At 48.7% G+C, this 18,413-nt stretch overlaps 1 protein-coding gene across 1 annotated transcript in view; it reads left to right on the top strand.

The window, feature by feature from the left end:
• The window catches only part of USP43 (ubiquitin specific peptidase 43), a 108,138-nt gene extending 90,705 nt beyond the window's left edge, over nt 1-17,433 (top strand). Inside the window, exons 9-15 of the mRNA XM_044454082.1 lie at nt 2,327-2,430; nt 7,667-7,744; nt 8,867-8,996; nt 10,456-10,783; nt 11,621-11,779; nt 13,635-13,793; nt 15,918-17,433. Coding sequence (XP_044310017.1) covers nt 2,327-2,430; nt 7,667-7,744; nt 8,867-8,996; nt 10,456-10,783; nt 11,621-11,779; nt 13,635-13,793; nt 15,918-16,954 — 1,995 coding nt within the window. The 3' untranslated portion in view covers nt 16,955-17,433. The remainder of the gene's footprint in view (nt 1-2,326; nt 2,431-7,666; nt 7,745-8,866; nt 8,997-10,455; nt 10,784-11,620; nt 11,780-13,634; nt 13,794-15,917) is intronic.
• The last annotated feature ends 980 nt before the right edge of the window (nt 17,434-18,413 follow it).

The following is an 18,413-nucleotide window of genomic DNA, read 5'->3' as shown; positions in this document are numbered from 1 at the left end:
TCTAATATGGTAGATTCTTACAGGATTCCTTTTTAAGGAGTCTCACATCCTTTTATCTCTTCTGTATAGTTCTTCCGTATATTGCTTCCCCTTTCTCTTTATTTTATCCTGGTCCAATAAGTGTGTTCCCCTGTTGGTCTTTCAGCATTCCTAATCTAGGTTTGAATTTCCCTTTGATTTCTTGAATCCTCTAGAAGATCCTGGGGGGGGTTATCCTCTTGCATTGATCTCATCTATTTCTCTGTACTGAGTGTGATGATAGTTCTTTTTGTCTCTTTGTGATAGTTGCTGAAAAGTTGTATTAGGATTCTGTTCCTATTTCTTTCACAATTGCTTTTGCTTCTTTTGTGTCTTTAACAATTGGGTTTCTTCTGTCAGCCATCTTTTTGTTGCTGGAATTGTCTGTCTGCATTCTTTTTCAATAATGTCTCTGGGTTCAGTTTACACATCTTCAAGTTCATGGTCAGTTGAGCTCAGTAATAAAAATATGTTCTTTTGTGGACTATGAATTCTTCAGGAATGTTGTTTCAGTTGTATTTTGTCACTGTGCTTCTGTTGGATATCTTTTTAAGCTTTTAAAAGCTCATCACGATCACTACTGTAGTCTGTTCCTGGACATGTTTTGGCAGTGAGAATACAGTTTCTTCATCTTCTGCTTCCAGTTAGTCTATTTAATTTCTGTATTGACACCTGGAAATGGCCATGTCTGATTGGTTGCTTGACATTTGTATTTGCTACTAACAGATAGTTGACTTCACAGAATTCTGAGTCATTTTCCATTTGTTTCTGACCCATAGGCCAAATTCTCCCATGACATTTTATTCTACTTTGTTTCTTACTTTTGCACTTCAGTCAACCTAAGATGACTTTTTATGGTGTGTTATCAATTTCCTCTTGGACAGCAGCATAACATCTTTTGATCTGAAACATCTGTTGTTAAGAGTGTAGACTTGAATAATGGTTCTGCTGATAGATTTTCTGAGAATTCTGATTGATATGATTCAATGCTATGCCTTGCCTCAGTATTACAGCCACTCTGTTTCTTTTGCATCTGTTGTTTCCAGAGTAAAGCACTTTGTATTTATCTGATTGAAAATGTCCCATTCCAATCCACTTTAGTTCACTCAGGCCCAGTACTGCAGTGTTTAACCATTCGATTTCATGCTTTATGGTTTCCAGTTGGCCTTGATTCATCCTTCTCAGATTCCAAGCTCCAATTGTATGTGTTAATGCAGCATCAGACTTTCCTTTCACCTCCCTGCTTGTCATCCATTAGACTTCTTGGCTTTGATTAAGTTGCTTCATTAGTGACAGTGCTATTTGTATTTGTATTTGTCCTTTGTTCTTCATATTTGGCCTTTGTTCTTCCCCAGTAGCTTGTTGAATGCCTTCCAACCCAGAAGTCTTATTTCTGGCACTCTCTTGCTTCATTTTGGATTGTTTCATCGTAGGGTTAAAAAGATGAGAAATATCCAAAGTAGTTTACCATCGCCTTCTTCTGCACAAAAGCTTGAGAGTCACTGTCATTGTCCATGAAAAGCCCTCCACCAGTGTTGCCTTCAACAACTGCTGCTGCCCAGTGACCGCCCTTAGGAGTTCCTCCAACCCATAGCCATTGGAGATACCCTGTTGATGTGACCTCCTTTTGCATTACTCTTGAGGAGGACGGCCGCATCTTAGTCTGCTGCCTCAGCCTTGACCATTCTGCCTTGGCTGGTCTCCTAGCAGGGTCACCCTAGTGAGAGAGCCTGGCCTCCTGGTATCATTGCTCTTGGCTCCTCTGATGGTCTCAAACACTCTTACCATGTTAAGATGAGCCCCCAAGAGGAGGAATTCTGCATTAGGCAACTCTATACATGCAAAGCACAAGTGTGTGTGTGCGTGGCGGGGGGGGGGGCTTTTCTGTGGGCTTTAGCGTTCTATAAGCCCATGGATCAGTGGTTGTTACAAACTAATTGCAGAACACCCTCAGTGAGTGTCTATTTTGCTGTGATCACATATGTCAGGAACTCACAGCTGGATCACCTGTGAAGGTTAGGCACTCCCAACTGGAGATAGATGAGTATTGTGTAGTACAGACAATATATTTTTACAGAGGAACTGTGTCAACTGACTTTAGTAAGATAATCATTAAGTCTCTGCTGGAAACACCTTGATATGTTCTGAAAAGATATGTGGCACAAAAGATGAACCCCAGTGCTCTTCCCAAAGTGTAGCTGTTCCATTGGTTCCCCCTTTGTGTGCTTCATCCCCAGCCTCTAGGGAGAGGATAACATGAGGTTCTTTGGGTCATCCCCTCTCCACCCCTCCCCCTTTCTCTTTTTAGGCTACTGAGAGTCTGTTCCAGGTGCGAGTTGTTGGCGGCTCTGCACTGTGCAGCTACCTCTCTCGTCAGGACAGCTGGCCTCTCTACCATCCAGCTGTGGACAGGTAAGAGATTAAACATGGGGAAATGAATGGTTGAAGGGAACCTGTAATCAAAGAGCAGAAAAGAAAGGTTAGGATTGTGCCCAGTGGCTTCCTTCACCATTTGTCTAGCTGAATAAATTCCTCTGCCTGCTGACCCTTCTCTGCCCAGGAATCAGGAAGAGCACTCTGCTCCTTGTATTGTGGGGAAAGGCAGTACTGATGCATCATTCTTGCAGTGATTTTTATTTTTAAGCTGCCTTGTCCTTTGAGTAAATAGCAGTTTGCACAACCATAATGTGCTGCATTGAAATAAGACATTTTTTAAAAATCACACCATGTTAAAAGGCCACCTGATTCTAAAGATGAGCCATAACTCCCATAAACAGGCAAGAGGAATGCTTCTGGAAGATGTTCAGGCTTCAGCAACTTCCATGAGGTAGGGGCATTTGGCAACTGTGAGGCAGCAAACAGACTTTTTTCCTTTGTCATCTAACCTGGTGCATTAACGTCAGCACCGGAGCCCTTTTCGACTAGGGTCAGTGGAACCTGTACTAACGTTAAGAAGAGGAGCAAGTCAGAAAGCCCATTCTGCTTTTTCCATGCTCTTTCTCACAATGTGTTGCATGTAACAACTGGACCAGAAGATCTAGCATCTCATTGAACCTGGGATCTACCTGACCCTGCAAGCTAAACTGCGTTGCCCGTCTCAAAGCTGGTACAGCTTCCAGTGGAGTGACTGGTGCCTGTTCAAGCCCTCGAAGGACCTAAAGAGTTTGTGCTGAAATGAAAGGAGGGAGCAAGTCTTTTAGTATGTACAAGTATCATGTCAACATCAGCAGAAGGATAAAAGCTTTCTCCTCCCATCCAGCCATTCCTTGTCCCAGGCTAGCATCCCAGCCTCTGTCCTGGAGTCTGCTGGGCTCATACACTGTCTGGGCAACATTTCCCTTTCAGTGCCTCCAGAACCAGACCTTGTACACCACATGCTTCAAGTTTCTGTGCTTCATTTATGTATGTATTTATTTAAAGCATTTCTATCCCATCTTTATCCAAGCGGATCTCAAGATGACTTAAAACCAGAGTGCAACACCACATTAAAATAAGAATATAATATATAAAAGTATACAGTAAAATAATTCTAGCTATATGGTAAAATAATCAATCCTTAAAATACTGGGTAAATAAAAAGAAATTGGAGAACAAATTCTAGAGCTGGGGTGCTACCACAGAAAAGGCCCTTCCCTGGGTAGCCACTCTTAATCTCCTTCGGAAAGGGCTCCTGAGGAAGGAACTCAGTGCTATCATTAGCTCCCATGCTGTCTGCTGATATGGTTATTATAGCCTAGATGTGTCAGTCCTCAACTCCCATCATCCCCAGCCAGCATAGCCGGTGTCCCACATTAGACTTACAGAGCCAGGCAGAAGTTCAGAATGCCCAGAAAGGGGTGGTTGTGTAAACATTGTGGTTCCACGATAGTTATCCTTAGGCCTGACAGATCAGAGGGATGGCCATTGTAGTTAGATTTCCGTGGCCTCTGCTGAGCAGAGTTACCGAGTGGATGCGAGGCAGCCCCTTTCTTTCTGCAGCTTTCTCGCTGTGCCAGGTGCCTGCACACTGCACCTGGCAATCTTTAGCAGCCGCAGCTGTAGTCATGCTCCTTGTGCGCTGAGCCTCACTGGATGTGCATAAGTGCTGGACGGACACGTCACAGGCAGCTCAGTGAATTAGGAATGCCCTGCTGCTGCCAGCTGGATCCCAGTCAAAGATAATGTTGGCACAGACAGTGCCCTCAGGAAGCAGGGAATGCATCAGGTGCTGCCACTGTGCCACTGCGCCTCCCAATGATATCGCTCACGGTCGATACCGGAGCTTTGTTGGGGATCCCCACTGGGGAGCTTGGTGCAGTGTTGGGGGGGACCCTGACGAAGCCAGGGAAGGAGCATCCGAGGCATCCTCGCCATATGCACAGCCTAACAGTCTCATCACAGCTCGAGATGGGTGCCTTGGGGTGATGGCCTTGTGTGATAGGCCCACTGCTAATGAGGATGCCTGTGGCAAGGACAGAAGTGGGGAAAGGTTCCCTATGTTACCTGCTGCCTGGTCTGTGTGAGCAGCCGGTCCTGGCAAACGGCCTGGCTTGCCCCTGCACCTGCCCTTCGGGGGTGCGGGTGCTCGAGGCTGGCCCTGGTCCTGTAAACAGGCCTCCTGCGCCCAAGTCCCTCGCATGAAAGCACGTGCCTTCTGCATATCTGTGGGGTTTGTGGCTTCCGCTGGGACTGTCTGGATCTACTCTACAGCCCTGCAATAAGTAGTAGTCGGGAGGCTGCTGCTGGTAAGAGCACAGGATCATTGTGCATCAGCAAAAAGGCTTTATTTTATGTGGTTAATCCATAGAAAGAGAGGGACTCTGGCGTCAACTTGCCAATAGAGAACAACAATTCTCACCCAGATTCTTTCCAGGTTCATGGTAATAGACTGTGTGTATTTATGCAATGGCAAATGTGATGGTACTTTCCGCATGATCAAAGGCAGCTTTTTAATTCTTACTTCGCCTTCTGCAGCACTAAGTCCCAAGCATTTGAAAATGCATTCCAAGGTGGGAGACCAGATAGGAGGGTGGCAGTGGAGAACAAGGAGGGCTTTCTGAAATAGCTGGCCAGGGTTGGAAACAGGATGCCTGCCATCTAGAACCAAAGGTTCTGGGACTGAACCATGATGAGCCTCGGCCCCAGTTGGTCACCCAACTGTCAGCTTTGGGTTTTGACAAAATGCCTTCCATTAATGAGTCTCTGTGTTAAAACACTGAGCCAAGATAGTAAGTAGAATACTTATAGGTCAGGTGTAGGTGTGCTTCCCCAGCTCCCACAATATGGGTTCTCCCCTCCTGAGACCTGGCTGCCTGCTACACTGTAGACCCTTCCCTGTTTGTTCAGCCACCCACCCCTCTTCTCCCCCCAGCCCCAGCTGAGCTTTGCACAGTCAATCTGTGGCACTTTCGTCTGTTCGTGCCCGTGCTGGGAGGCTGGGAATAGAAGTCCATGTTTTCCAGTTGACAGTCTTGGTCAGTCCAGCTCTATGCTCCTCCCAAGACCATCTGGATGTTGTTCGTAGGATCTGCCTCCATAATGCCTACAATATGGCCCCTAGGACTGGTATAAGCAAGACACAAGAGGCAAAGCTCTGTCATGGACTCCAGGGGCAGATTCATAGCAAACCTTTCTGGGACAATTTGGAACGAGGCAAGTTTTGGAACCGAACTGCACAGGGCCTGTCCTTGAGGCTGAGCCCCACTGCAGATTATGGATTCTGCAGAAGGAACTGAGTGGCTGCTCCCGCTGGGTTGCCACTTTCGTTTCGGCACGGCGCAGACGAATTTTAATCGCCAAGTGTTTTGTCACCATCACTGAAGGCCAAGGTACTTCGCTGCCTGAGACAAAGGACAAGGAGATTTCTCCCCTCCCCTCCCCTCCCCTCCCCTCTGTCATTGGATTGGACGGGCGGTTGACTCACACATTGTTGCTGGCAATGGGACAGCATCCTTCACTGCAGCTTAATGAGTTCAGGCCAGGCCACATGACACACGCCGGGGCCTTGCCTCGCTCTAGCCAGCTGAAGGCCCGAGCCCTACTGGGGAAGGCAGCGGGGTGCCTGCAGGCACCAGTGTGCCCAGTCGCTTTTCTTCTGTCCCTGCCAAGGCAGGCATCTGCTCCTGCTTTTGTAAAAACACTTTTCTTTTACCATCGGTTGGGATTGCTTCAGGGAGCAAGGGGGAAAGAGACACAGATAGGAGGGGGATGAGCCAGCTCTAGGGGTGGGGTGGGGTGGAAAAGGTCTTGTCTTCGGTGAGCAGCTTTCTCTTGGCACTTGAAAGCAGGAGTTGTTGGGGCTCAGACGCTGCTCTAGTCTTGCTCTCGAGTCCTTTAGCCATGATATTTCTGTGTTGTGATGAGTTGTCTTTCCCCCATGGCAACCATGTTGTGGCAGTGCTTGGGGCAGTTTCTGAAAAGGAAGTAAAACGCAACCTGGCTGAACAGGAAGATGATGCCTTCTGTTCATCTGCATCAGCCTGGTGCCTACCAGCTATTCCCTGTACTTGTGGTCTAACTCATCTGGGGGGTACCAGGCTGGGGAAGCCTGAGTCAGACGGTCTTGGACTTCGTTTTCAGCACCAGGGAGCTTCATCACATCCTCATAATGAGGATCTGAAAAAAGGAGCAGCGTGTCTCTGTCATCTGCCTCCCACCTTCCTGATTTTTCCCGCTGGTGGATGTACAGGCTGGGACCCCCTGAGCAGCTTCTTTAAGTGAGGATCAGGGAAGATACAGTGCAGCTTCTGCCCCCAGCTGCCAGCAGGACTTTGGCACCTCCTCCGGTGACCTGTGTTGTAGCCGGGCTCTGATGCCAGCAGAGGAGACACCCTTTTCCACAGCTGCAATTCTCACCTTGCCCTTGGACAAGAGAGCGAAAGTTTGCCAGGTGTCCATTTGGTTATCCACATTCAGCTCAGAAGCTGGGCAAGATGTTCTTGCCTCAGGGGTATAAACCATAGGATCCTTATGACTATATAATGTATTCTTTGGGGCTGGAGTCATAAGAAACCCCCATGAAAGCACCATAATGTAAGATTATTTGTAAGAGAATCCTTTTTAAAAAGCGGGGGGGAACACAATTGCATTTCCTAACATGACCTATTCCATTTTATTAAAATGCTTTTGCTTGTTTAAAACTGTGGTGGGATTGCCCTCATAGCAGGGACCGCTGGAGTCTCAGCAATTCGTTCTCTGCAAGCACTTTGTGGGGATCAGCTGGGCAGCCTGCAGGCATACAGTTCAGAGTAACCACAGGGAAAGGTCAGCATGGATGCTGTTGCGGAAGAGGAAGACGCTGTAAAACAGTTGAGCTGCTTAACATAAAGGACAGTGGGCACCTCCACGTAAGGAAAGGTAAAAAGAAAAAGGAAAAAAGTACCACTCCTTTCCCCATGTAGCTCCTTGCTGGCTTAGCGGCATCTGCACAAGACACAAAATTGCATGGACTGATGATATGTGTTTTAAAGTAGGTATACATTCCTGTGCCTGTACGCTGAGGGAGCTTCCTTTTCAGACACTGCTTTTGTTGAATTTATGCTTCCTAACCCAGGGTTCTTCGGTCACTCCTAGGAGTTCCCATCTTCTTTCTATCCGAATTACAGTGTCCAAGGCAGAACCTGTGATGTTCCCTCCCCTCTATCTTTCTAATGGCGTCTTTTTCCTTCAGAGCTCTGCAGTTCAGTGGCCCTGGGGGGCCCAGCCACGTGAAGCTGGTAGTTGAATGGGATGTGAACACCAAAGAGTGGTGAGTGTGGGCATTGCAACTCCATTTGCGTGTGGACGATGATCTGGCTCATAGTCAGACCCACTGAGCATTTCTCGTTGGTGCAGTGTGGCTCGCAAAAGGACTTCTGATGCAGTTGTTTTCCTTAAATTCAAACAATGCGTGCATTTTTATATAATGTGTATACACAGAGAGAGACCTTCTCTATAATGAAAATAGTTCACTAAAGTAGCACAGGCCTGTAGGGAAGCGAGTAAGCAGGGCAAAGCCTGACAGTAGAGCGTCCCACCCAGTAACAGCAGGCCCAAGTGGAATCTCTCGTCCACTGTTTAAGACGAGCCGTCCTCCCTGGCTGTCCTTGGAGAGTGGCGGGGCCTGCAATCCTGCAGGAAAAGGAGGAGGCAAACTCGCTCCAGAGCAATGCTGTGTTTCAGTGCTGTTGTGCTATTTTACATGAACCATCCTGGGGCTCCTTCAAGGTTCAAAAGTGGGACAGAAATCAAAGAGATAAGTGTTAGGGGGAAGGCCAAGTGAACCCATCTCCTAACTTCTAGGTTTTTTGCAATGTCCCATTTGTGACACAGTCCAGGAACAGTTTTAACACCACACCTTCCCTTTGTGTGATCTAGGTTTAGGGTCTCCTGCTTTTTTAGGACTGCTTATGAATACAGGCTGTGTGGTTCCTGAGTACCAGTTGAAACCCTTGTAGGATTATATAACAATAATAAAGTGATCAACGAGGGTGTGGCTATATTTGGCATGTGAAGGGGGCATAATTTGAGGCACAGTAAAAAGTCTGACTTCCAAGGGAAAGCAGGCAAAAGCTTGCCCAGTTCAGACTTTCCTGTTGCCTTCCCATTTGAGGGTAAACAGCCCAGAAAAATAAGTGCTATTGCATTTTCTTTCCTGCCTATTTGTGCTTAGGACTCCATGGCATTTTGCCCATTCTTGGGCAACAGCCTGAAATTATTCAGGCTTCAAGCAACTCAGTTTGGGAACTGGGTCAGCAGACAGCTTGCTTGAGTGGGTCTGCTTTATGTGAAGCCAAATGAAATCCATAGTGAAATCACCATAGTGATTTCCATAGTGAAATCACCACCAAGACTAGGGCACTTCTGACCTCGTGCATCTGTATCTTTGCAGTTTGTTTGGCAACATCCAGGAAGAAGTGGTTGAGGATGCAGAGAGTGTGAGACTGAAGCAGCAGCTTCATCAGCAGCAGCATAGCTGTACCCTGGATGAATGTTTCCAGCTCTACACCAAGGAGGAGCAGGTATCCCAGGGCAAGGACCAAGCTGGGATGTATGAGGATTCTCTTTTGGGGTGGGAATCCCCCAGTTTCCCTGGTCTCAGCTCCTTGGATTCCATCCCACCTTTTTGTGGCCATGAGTCCAACTTCCTGGCAAGCATGCTGAGCATTTGCATGGAGCTCACCAGAAATGGATCCCCATGCGACCACTGCTCAAACGTCGCCCCTCTTCTGTACGCCTGATTTGCAGCCTTTGTTTGTGCTGCGTGTGACGCAGAAGAAGGTCCCTGGTTGCTCAGCAAACTTTCTGGGACAGAGCCAAGCATGAGAGGGTGTCCGTGAATGGAAGAGGAACCAATTCCACAGAGCTTCATCAGACCCAGGGATTTCTGGGAGATTACTAGAGGGGGGCCGATAACAGAATGTAAGACCCATAGTGGATTAGACCAAGGGTTCTTCTAGACCAGCATTCTGTTCAATTCCCTTCTTGACGCACACAGCAAACCCACCAGCGGGACATGAGTGCAAAAGCAGTTTCCAGCTCACATTCCCCTGCAACTGGTGTACATATACATACTGCCTCTGATCCTGTAGATCACATGTAGGCATCAGGACTAGTAGCCACCTGCTCCATAAATTTGTCCAGTCCCTTCCTTAAAGCTGTCCAAATTAGTGGACATCACTACATCTCATGGGAGTAATTTCCTTACTGTGTGCAGAAGTCCTTCTTTTGCTCTTGTCTGAATATCCTGGTACTGGTATTATGAGAGAGGGAGTCCCTGATGGCCGGCAGGTGGCAAAGAAGGGGCTTTCTGAACAGAAAGTTGAACAGAACAGCTGCTTGGCCCAGCCTGCGTTCTGTTCAGCCCTGCTCTCTGTTGAACAGGGCAAACGGGAGTTCCAGAAGAGGAGGGCTGCTGGCTCATTCCTCTCAAGCACTGCCTTCATCCACCATTGGAGGCACTGCTGAATCTCTGCCCCCGTGTTTAAACTTGGGGCCTCTGGTGAGGTGCCATTGGCACTGCATATACCTCTCTTGGCATCTGCTGTTCTGCTTCCTCCTCCTGAACTTTAGTTATGTCATAAGATTAATTTTTAAATTAAACTTTTTTTAAACTGGGAAGCTGGCATGCTGCAAAGCCAAGCACCATTCTGCAATGTCATCTTCATTTGGGTTCGAAAGACTGATTTTGTAGTTCAGATCCCCACCTCTGACTTGCTACGAGCTACTTGGGCAAGTCTCTTGTCTTTCAGTCTTAGCAGTCTGCCCTCAGGGAATGAGTGTTTTGCAGTCGCCCATGTCCACCGTGAAAGCCATGTTACGAATGGGCAGGCCCCCGCCCCCCAGTGGTAGGCATCTTCTGAGAGTTCCCAGGATACTCTCAAAATTCAAAATGTGCCCACTGTCCAGCCGGAAGATTCCGGGGGCCCTGATGACACCTCAAAAGAGCTCCCAGTGGCTGTACTGTGTTCTTCTCTGCAGCTGGCCCCGGACGATGCCTGGCGCTGTCCTCACTGCCAGGTGCTTCAGCAGGGCATGGTAAAGCTCAGCCTGTGGACACTCCCTGATATCCTCGTCATCCACCTGAAGCGGTTCCGGCAGGTGGGAGAGCAGCGGCACAAGCTTTCCACGCTGGTGCACTTCCCTCTGCGTGGGCTTGACATGGCTCCCCATGTGGCCAAACGCAGCCGTGGCAGCAAGTGGGGCACTTGGAAACACACCTCCATGGAAGGGGGCCAGTGTAACTTCCTCTATGACCTGTACGCCGTCTGCAATCATCATGGCAGCATGCAGGGCGGACATTATACAGGTGAGTGGTCAGCGAATAGGCAGCGCTGCAGTTACCGTATACCTGGGCAAATGCTCTTGGAAGCAGCGAGCTTGCTGGAATCTGGGGTGAGCATGCAGCCCTTGTTGGATGGTATCCATCACCCAGTCTGGAATTGGGTGGCCCAGAACTTCCAGGAGAGCAGGCCCCTGTGCCAAAAACTGGCTCTTTTTCTGTGTCCAAGTGCAAGCGGGGGGGAATCAAAACACTCCACCCAGGAAAATTTTGCAAGTCCTGGGTGGAAAATTAAATGAATATACAACTATGTGCATATTTCATATTTTTATTCTGCATCTACTAATGGTGGGGCAGGGACAGAGGAAAATTTGAAGCATTCATGCTCCACCCTTTGGAAGTCTCTCTGCCCTTTTCTTGCTTCTGACATTTCGGCGACTACTCTCCATACATTTTCAAGCTTCTCTCCAGAGCTTGAAATGGGCTTTTAAACATAAATAAATGAAAAAGCTGCAACCCTTAGGATGCTGTGCCCCGTAACCAGTATGCTTGCATGAGGCAGTCACAGACATGTGGAATATTAACAAGCCCTTGGAGCAGGCAGGGAGCAAAAAGTTCTAATTCTGGTTGTGATCAGAAGAAACTTTGCTACTTGCTTGGCTCGACCAGATGCTGAAAAATTTCCCTGCTCCCTTGTGAACTTTCCTGCCCCTTTCTGTTAGATGCGTTCAGTGTCCTCTGTCCTGGAGAGAGCATTGAGGATGCTTAGGATCTCTCAGTGGCGCTGAAGTTGCCCCCTTACCTGGAGGCAGCTCAGCCCCACTTCCAGTGTGTTCTCTGATGTGGTGCCTGCTCTGTCCCCAGCGTATTGCCGCAATGCCCTGGACGGCCGCTGGTACAGCTACGATGACAGCACCGTGGAACGCGTCCTGGAAGAAGAAGTCAGCACACGCGGTGCCTACATCCTCTTCTACCAGAGGCACAATGTGGTCCCAAGCTGGTCCGAAGGAAACTCTGTGAGAGGTTCGCAGGGTACCTACCTTTGCTTAGCCTGCACAGTGGCACTGTTTTATTTTCTGAATGTTGACCAGTCCCATGTCATTTGCTGACAAAATGATGTGCACTAAGAAGGCGTGGTGTGGATTTTCTGGCACGGGCCATGAGATCCATGCCAGTGTAAGTAAGAGGCACGGACCTTCTTTAAACCAGAGGGACTGTGGACAAACCTGTATGGCCTTGATACAAGTTCACAGCAAGTCCCATAGCACAAGCCTCTAGTTTTCAAGGCTTCAGAGCACCTGTTAGGAATAGCATGGCATCCATTTTTGTAAGGTCTTAATTATTTTTTAATACCAGGGTTGTCATTTTGGAGCAGGGTAGAGCAACACAATAAACACCTTGTTCCAGAATATGTTTTGAATGTAACATATGGGTTGCTGGGGAACCTTTTTCCTTGAACCAGGGTGGAAGAGGCTGAATAGGGAAGACACAGGTGTGAGCTTGCTTTCTTTCAGTTTGAAACTGAGAGGTCCTTGTCGGTTTGTTCCTTTTGGCAGCACAACTCTCTAGCATGCAGGAGCGTGCTGCTAATGCAAAGAACTATCAGTGCTTTGGGAACCCAGTGGACTTGAACCCGGATCCCAGCCTTTAGAGACTTGAGATGCTTGCCAGGTTCACTCCTTTCAGCCTTTATTGACTGATCCAGTGCAATAAATCTCCCAAGGGACAGTGTCGGCAGATGTAGCCAAATAGCCAGGGGAAGCCCTTGCAGGACCTCTTCTGGCTGCAGCCGTCAAAGACAGCCAGTGATCCGGGAGACTTGCTGCCTCCCACCATCCTTGCTGGCATTAAGAGCAGCCCTGGCAAAAAAGCCTCGAGACAAAGGGTCTTCTTTGGGGGTTCACTTGCACTTCCTAGACGTACCAGCAGTTTTCACCCATGCAGCCTCTTTAAACCTCTCACTCTAATAGAAATGTTGCTGTATTAGCTCAAGTAGCGGGAGAGGCTGCGTTCTCAGAAACCACAGAGAATCCTATTTTACAAAGAATCCTTTAGGGATCCCCTGGTGCCAGTCAGGAGGGAGCTTTTCTACCTATGGAAAACTCATCTGACAGCAAGAGGTCTGACATGTTCTGTAAGCAATCCCAATTGTCAAACTGGGAAGGTGGCTTGGTTGAATTTAGCTTGGCTGGGAAATGATCCAGGCCATTTCCAGATATTTATGGAAATACTAAGTTTAGTTTGTCATTTTCTATGCCAAAAACAGCTCAACTATCTCTACTCCAAGGTGGGGAACATGTGGATCTCCAGAAGTTGTTGGGTCAGTTTCCACCATCATTCATCCTTGGTTATGTTGCCAGGGGCTGATGGGAGCTGCAGTCCACCAGGATCTGGGCTGGGCCACATATTCTCCATCTCCTGCTCTGCAAAAGTTCTCTGATCCCATCAGTTTTGTTTCTATGCATTCAGGCCTAAAGGCTGCTTTGGCATTCAGTGAATGGTTGGACTCTGTGAGTTCCCTCAGTGAGTGCACATGAGGATGTGAAACCAGAAAGGATTATTCCTTTCCTTTTATTTTTATCTATTTGCAAGATTTATATACTGTTCCACATCCAGTAGGATTCCCAACAGTAAAAGAAGAAAGCAGAATCAAAATACAAAATTAAAATGTATCTCAAAATATTTAACCAGAAAGTCATGGCTGGTCAATCAGAGGCGTCTTGTTTAAAAAAATGTCTCGAGCAGGCGCTGAGAACAAAGCGAAGCAGGTGCCTGCCGGGCATCCAGTACCTGCCAGGACCTCCTTTCTGATACAGCTACGGGGACTTTGGGAGGGCTGATCCCCGCAGCCCTTTTACTTGGTGTCTGCTCCTTGCAGGGTCCACCAGCTCCTCTGTCTCTGAGCACTGGCTAGCAAGGTTCAGTGGAAGCGGCAAGCGAGAGAGCCTGGTATCTCGGAGCTCCGCTGCGTGTCCGTCACTGCCGAAAGCGCCTGACTCGCCCGTCTTCACGGATGCCAGCACCAGCCAGGAGAAAGGTGTGTGATCTTCACTGTTGTACTTGTTACATAGATAGGCTTGTTTCTAGTATACAGCCCACCTCCTGGCAGAGCAGATCCCCACCCGTTGAAGATTCTGTGAATGTTGCAAGGGTTGCAGGCCCCTGAGCTGCTCCCCTTGCCAAATGGCTGCACGCAGCCTGCGAACCTGGGAGCCCCGGTCAGCGGATGCATCCTTCTCCTAAGGGCTTCAGATCAAGCCATACAGGTTCAGCCCTGGTGATGACTAGAACTCCAGTACTTCCAGTATTTATCCCGGTGCACCTTTCATTGGGTTCCATTACTTGTTGCCAGGCAAAAACTTTCTGTGAGCATTTTTGTCCATCCTCCCCAGCTCTGTGAATTGTTAGTCCAGCTCAGCATGTGTGCAAGTGAGGGACAAGCTCCCCCTCCCATCTTGAGTTGATTAACATGAATATAAATCAAGCTATTTCTCTTCACAAACCCAACTTATTTCTGGGCCAGTCTGAATTTGCTTATTCCCAATTATATTCCACCGTTCAAAAAAATCTCCAGTTGGGCAACATTAACATGGAAACATTGAACATTACCTTAACAGAACAAAAGTGTATAAAATCAGTTAGCTTGCAGCTAAGCTAATCATTCATTAATACCCACGTGAATAATTGGATCTTTTTTGGCACCACCACTAAGAAGGCCCTGTTTCGTGTGATGCAGATCCCCCAGTGGTGGAAAGAGACAGCCCCCCCCCCCGCCACCCTCTACAGATTGAAGATGGAGTGGTAGAGGGAGAGGCATTCTTTCATCTACCTGAGTCCTAGGTCATTCAGGGCTTTTATTCAACAACAGCACCTTGAATTCAGCCCAGAGACACATAGAAAGCCAGTTTGTTTCCTGTGACAGCCATCTCTGTCTCCCTCCTGGCAGCTGCATTTTGTACCAAATCTAAAATCAAGATCTTCGAGGGCAGTGCCATGTAAAGGATACGTATGGCAATAATCCAAGCACAGGGTTGCCACTACCAGAGCCTGATTTACTGAGCCTAAGCTGTCTCTGTCCAGAAATGGTTGTAGCTGCTGCACTTTGTGCCGCTGTGGCCATCGGGGCCTTCAGTGACAAAGCTGGATCAAGCAGTATCCCAGTCAGCATAGCGGCCTGTTTGGGGAATGCCGCCCTGTACAGAAAAGGCCATCGTTCAATTCCTGGATCTAAGAGCCACTCATGGACAGGCTCTCTCTCGTCGGGATTTTGTCTCAACTTACCAACTCATCCGGCCACTACTGCCACCATTATTTTGCACCCTTGTCAGGAGCCCAGGGTGGCTTATGGAGCTCCTGTTAATCCTCACAACAACAGCCCCATGAGGTAGGTTAGGCTCAGACTCTGTGACTGGTCCAGAGTCACCAAAGGAGGTTTATGACCAGGAGGGAGCTAGAATTCGAATGTCCTGGACTGCCAGCCCAGTAATCTCACCACTAAGCCACACAGGCCCCATGCCCTGATTCGGCACCTGGCGAGCCTCACCTGACCCAGACAAGAAGGAGAAATACACCCAGGTGCCATCGGCACACTGCTGGCCTTTTTGTCCCCAGTCCCCCAGCGACCGCCACCAGTGGCTTCATACAAGTATTAAAGAATATGAACCTTTAATACTTGAGCCTCCCTCCCTCCAGTCCTCTGATTCCTTCCCGATTCCCTCCTCCTCTGCTTACCAGTTGCTGTTGGTATTTTGGCATTGGTGGCAAGCAAGAAGGATGCCTTTCCTTCTTCCAGTGCCAGGCCAAGCAAAAGCAGCATTTGGGACATGTGATTTCCCTGAGCCTGCTGTAACGTCAGCCACCGGGCATGTGAGATGGGAAATAAGAGGTGGGGAAGGGAAGGTGAAGGATTAATAAGTGGGAGAAAGGGCAGAAGAAGAAGGGAGAAAAGGAGCCAGAAGAGAGAGGGCATCAGTGGAGTTATTCTTTGACTTGAATTAAGAAGAAGAATTCAGGACTCATAATACTCGCTCAAGGCCAGAAATACAAGCCTTGACAACAGCACAACTGTATTAAGCAAGCTTCCACAATCCTGTGTGGGAGCGTATTTAATTTGACTGCCTTCCTCAGAATCACTGCCAGCAACCTTCGCTTTCTTTTCCAGGTGGTTTTGAGTCACGGCCCCTGGTGCGGGGAGTCCAGGGTAGGAGCGTCAGCCTGAAAGCTTCCCCCTATAAGGCCAAGCTGGGCGTTCCCAAGCCGATGCCCTTGCGCTGGTCCTTCACGTCCAAAGATTGGCCAGCAGAGCCCTCTGGAGAGCTCATTGAATACCTGGAGTCTGGCCGCAGACCCCGGTTCACAAATGAGTCCATTGTCCCTCTTATGACTAAGGAAGGGGAAGACAATGGGCCTCTGCCTGCTAAAGTGAAGCCGAGCCCTGTGCCACCCGGCATGGGCACCACGGAGAGTGTTGGCAAAGCGCCTGCTGCCATGGAAAGCACGAACACCCTGAAGAGGGCAGGGAAGCCGAAGGAGGATGCAGGTGAGCAGCCACGGACACCCAAGAAGCTGGTGCTCTCCCTCAGCATGGTGCCTCCGATCAGGGACGTGGAACCCAAGGGCAAAGCAAACGTCAACGGGGCCTTGCGCCCGGGGACTGCCCTGCTCCCATCCAGTCATCCGCCCAAGGGCAGGGCAGGGCCGGAGCCCAAGGCCATGCCCTGTGCTGGGGAGAGGGAGCTGGAGGGCGAGAGGCAGCCAGAGGGAAAGCTGGCCCTCTTCAGAGCTGGCTTCCTGCGGAGGGACCCCAAGCGGCACGGCGAATCTGATCAGCATGGTGCTATGCCGTCAGCCATGGCATCCTCCCGGGCGTCTCTCTCCAACGGGATGCTGAGTTCTATCCCCAGCAGCAGGCCAAACAGTACCCTGGGCCGTAGTGCCGCAGAAGGGCTGCCCAATGGGCGGATCTGCCGTTCCGAGTTGGACATCAAGCGTGCTCAGAGCTCCTGCAGCAGCAAGGCGAGGAACGAGTGGCTGCTGAGCAGGTCAACTTCCCTCTCCAAGGCAAGCCACAGCGTCTCCTTGCAGGGCTACCCACCACCACTGGCTCTAGAGGGGGTTTCCTGCGGCACCTTCCAGCGGGCAAGGTACCACACAGCATCCCTGGGCAGAAGGATAACTGTGCCAGAATCCAGCTTCTGAGCCAGTCTGTGTTTGCCCCTGGAGGCGTGGAAGAGCGCGGGCAGCCCTTGGTGCTTGTAAGGTCTCAGGCCCTTTGGATAAGATCTGTGGATGACTGGAAAGCTTGGCTGGTGCTTGCTTTGCAACGGTTTTTCTCTCAATCAGTGGTTATCAAACCCAAGGCATGCCAAGTGACACCGCTGCCTTGTCTGGGGATGAAGATGCAACATGACCTTGTGGACCGTGGGATTAGAATGGGAGGGGGCAAGATCAGATAGGAGAGTATTAGACACAATGTATTTATTCTACACAGAGATAGTTTAACTGATATGGATGAGCGGATGCGCTGTTTTGTGACAGCAGTTATTTTGGTACCAGGTTGTGGGGAGGGAAATAATGGGAGAATCTAACATTGCTCTATGCAATAATCCCAGCTTTTCTATTTTCTGCAGACCTTTCAGTTTTACATATCTATTTGTTATTAAAATTGTCTCAAATGATTGGTGAGTGTCAATGCTTTGGGAAATCAAGGGTGGAATTGGGTACCTTAATCAAGGACTTGTCTGTTTACTACAGTGCATGCGCAAAGGGGTGGCATGATTCCGTTCTGGATATGGATTGGCTGGAAATGAACATGGCAGCATTCTCCTGAAACGTGTTCATGCTTAAAATACACAAGAGCAGGAGGAACTAGGGGCAACTCTGTCCATCTCCTGGAATACTTTCCTGTGATCAAAACTAAGTCCCCATTAGAGGGTCGTAATTTTTATGATACTTAATGACTGTTGGAGTCTGAGTGCTGTCATCAAGTTACACTGCTCGTGGCTCCAGTTCCTGCAGGTCTCCTCCCTGGAGCTACCAGAAGCACCTGCATATTTTTTCCTTCCAAACTTTTCTGACCTTTCCTATTTCTTGAGCCTTCTTATTAGTATGCTGCCTTTGAGCAACAAACGGTGCTCTTGCTAGGAACATCTTAGCAGATGTTTTAAAGGAGATCATCCACATTCATGGAAAAGAGAGTCAGTGTCACACTGGAGTTTGGAAAGGGAGTTTTAGGCATAAGTAGCAGCAAGAAAAGAAGGGCAGGATCTTTTGAGAAAGTGGGAGACTTTTGGATGGCTGAAGGTGACAGAACTGGAAGAGTGAAGATCAGTGAGTGGAATCTACTGGGATTTGAGGTGGAGATATGGGTGACGAGGCTATGGAGGATCTCGGAAGTAAGGACAAGATTGTGTGTTGGCTCTGGAAGGGCCTCATGTGGTCTAAGCAACAAGCCATAGAAGAGATGCAGTGTTTTCACACTCCTGTTGAGGGACTAGGTGGAGCAAAGGAGGTGGAGGTACTGAAGATAAGCCACACCTGCTTTATGCCCCATTAACAGCACAACAGTGGATACAATGAGGATAAAAGAAGAGGAAGACTTGGGAAGAAAGAAGAGACCTCTGGACTTCAACAAGGTTTTCAGACGATGATGAAATAT

This window comes from Varanus komodoensis, unplaced genomic scaffold, assembly GCF_004798865.1.
Source record: "Varanus komodoensis strain SLA01 unplaced genomic scaffold, ASM479886v1 scaffold7_1, whole genome shotgun sequence".
Classification (NCBI taxonomy): domain Eukaryota; kingdom Metazoa; phylum Chordata; class Lepidosauria; order Squamata; family Varanidae; genus Varanus; species Varanus komodoensis.
This window is presented reverse-complemented; position numbering and strand designations above follow the sequence as displayed.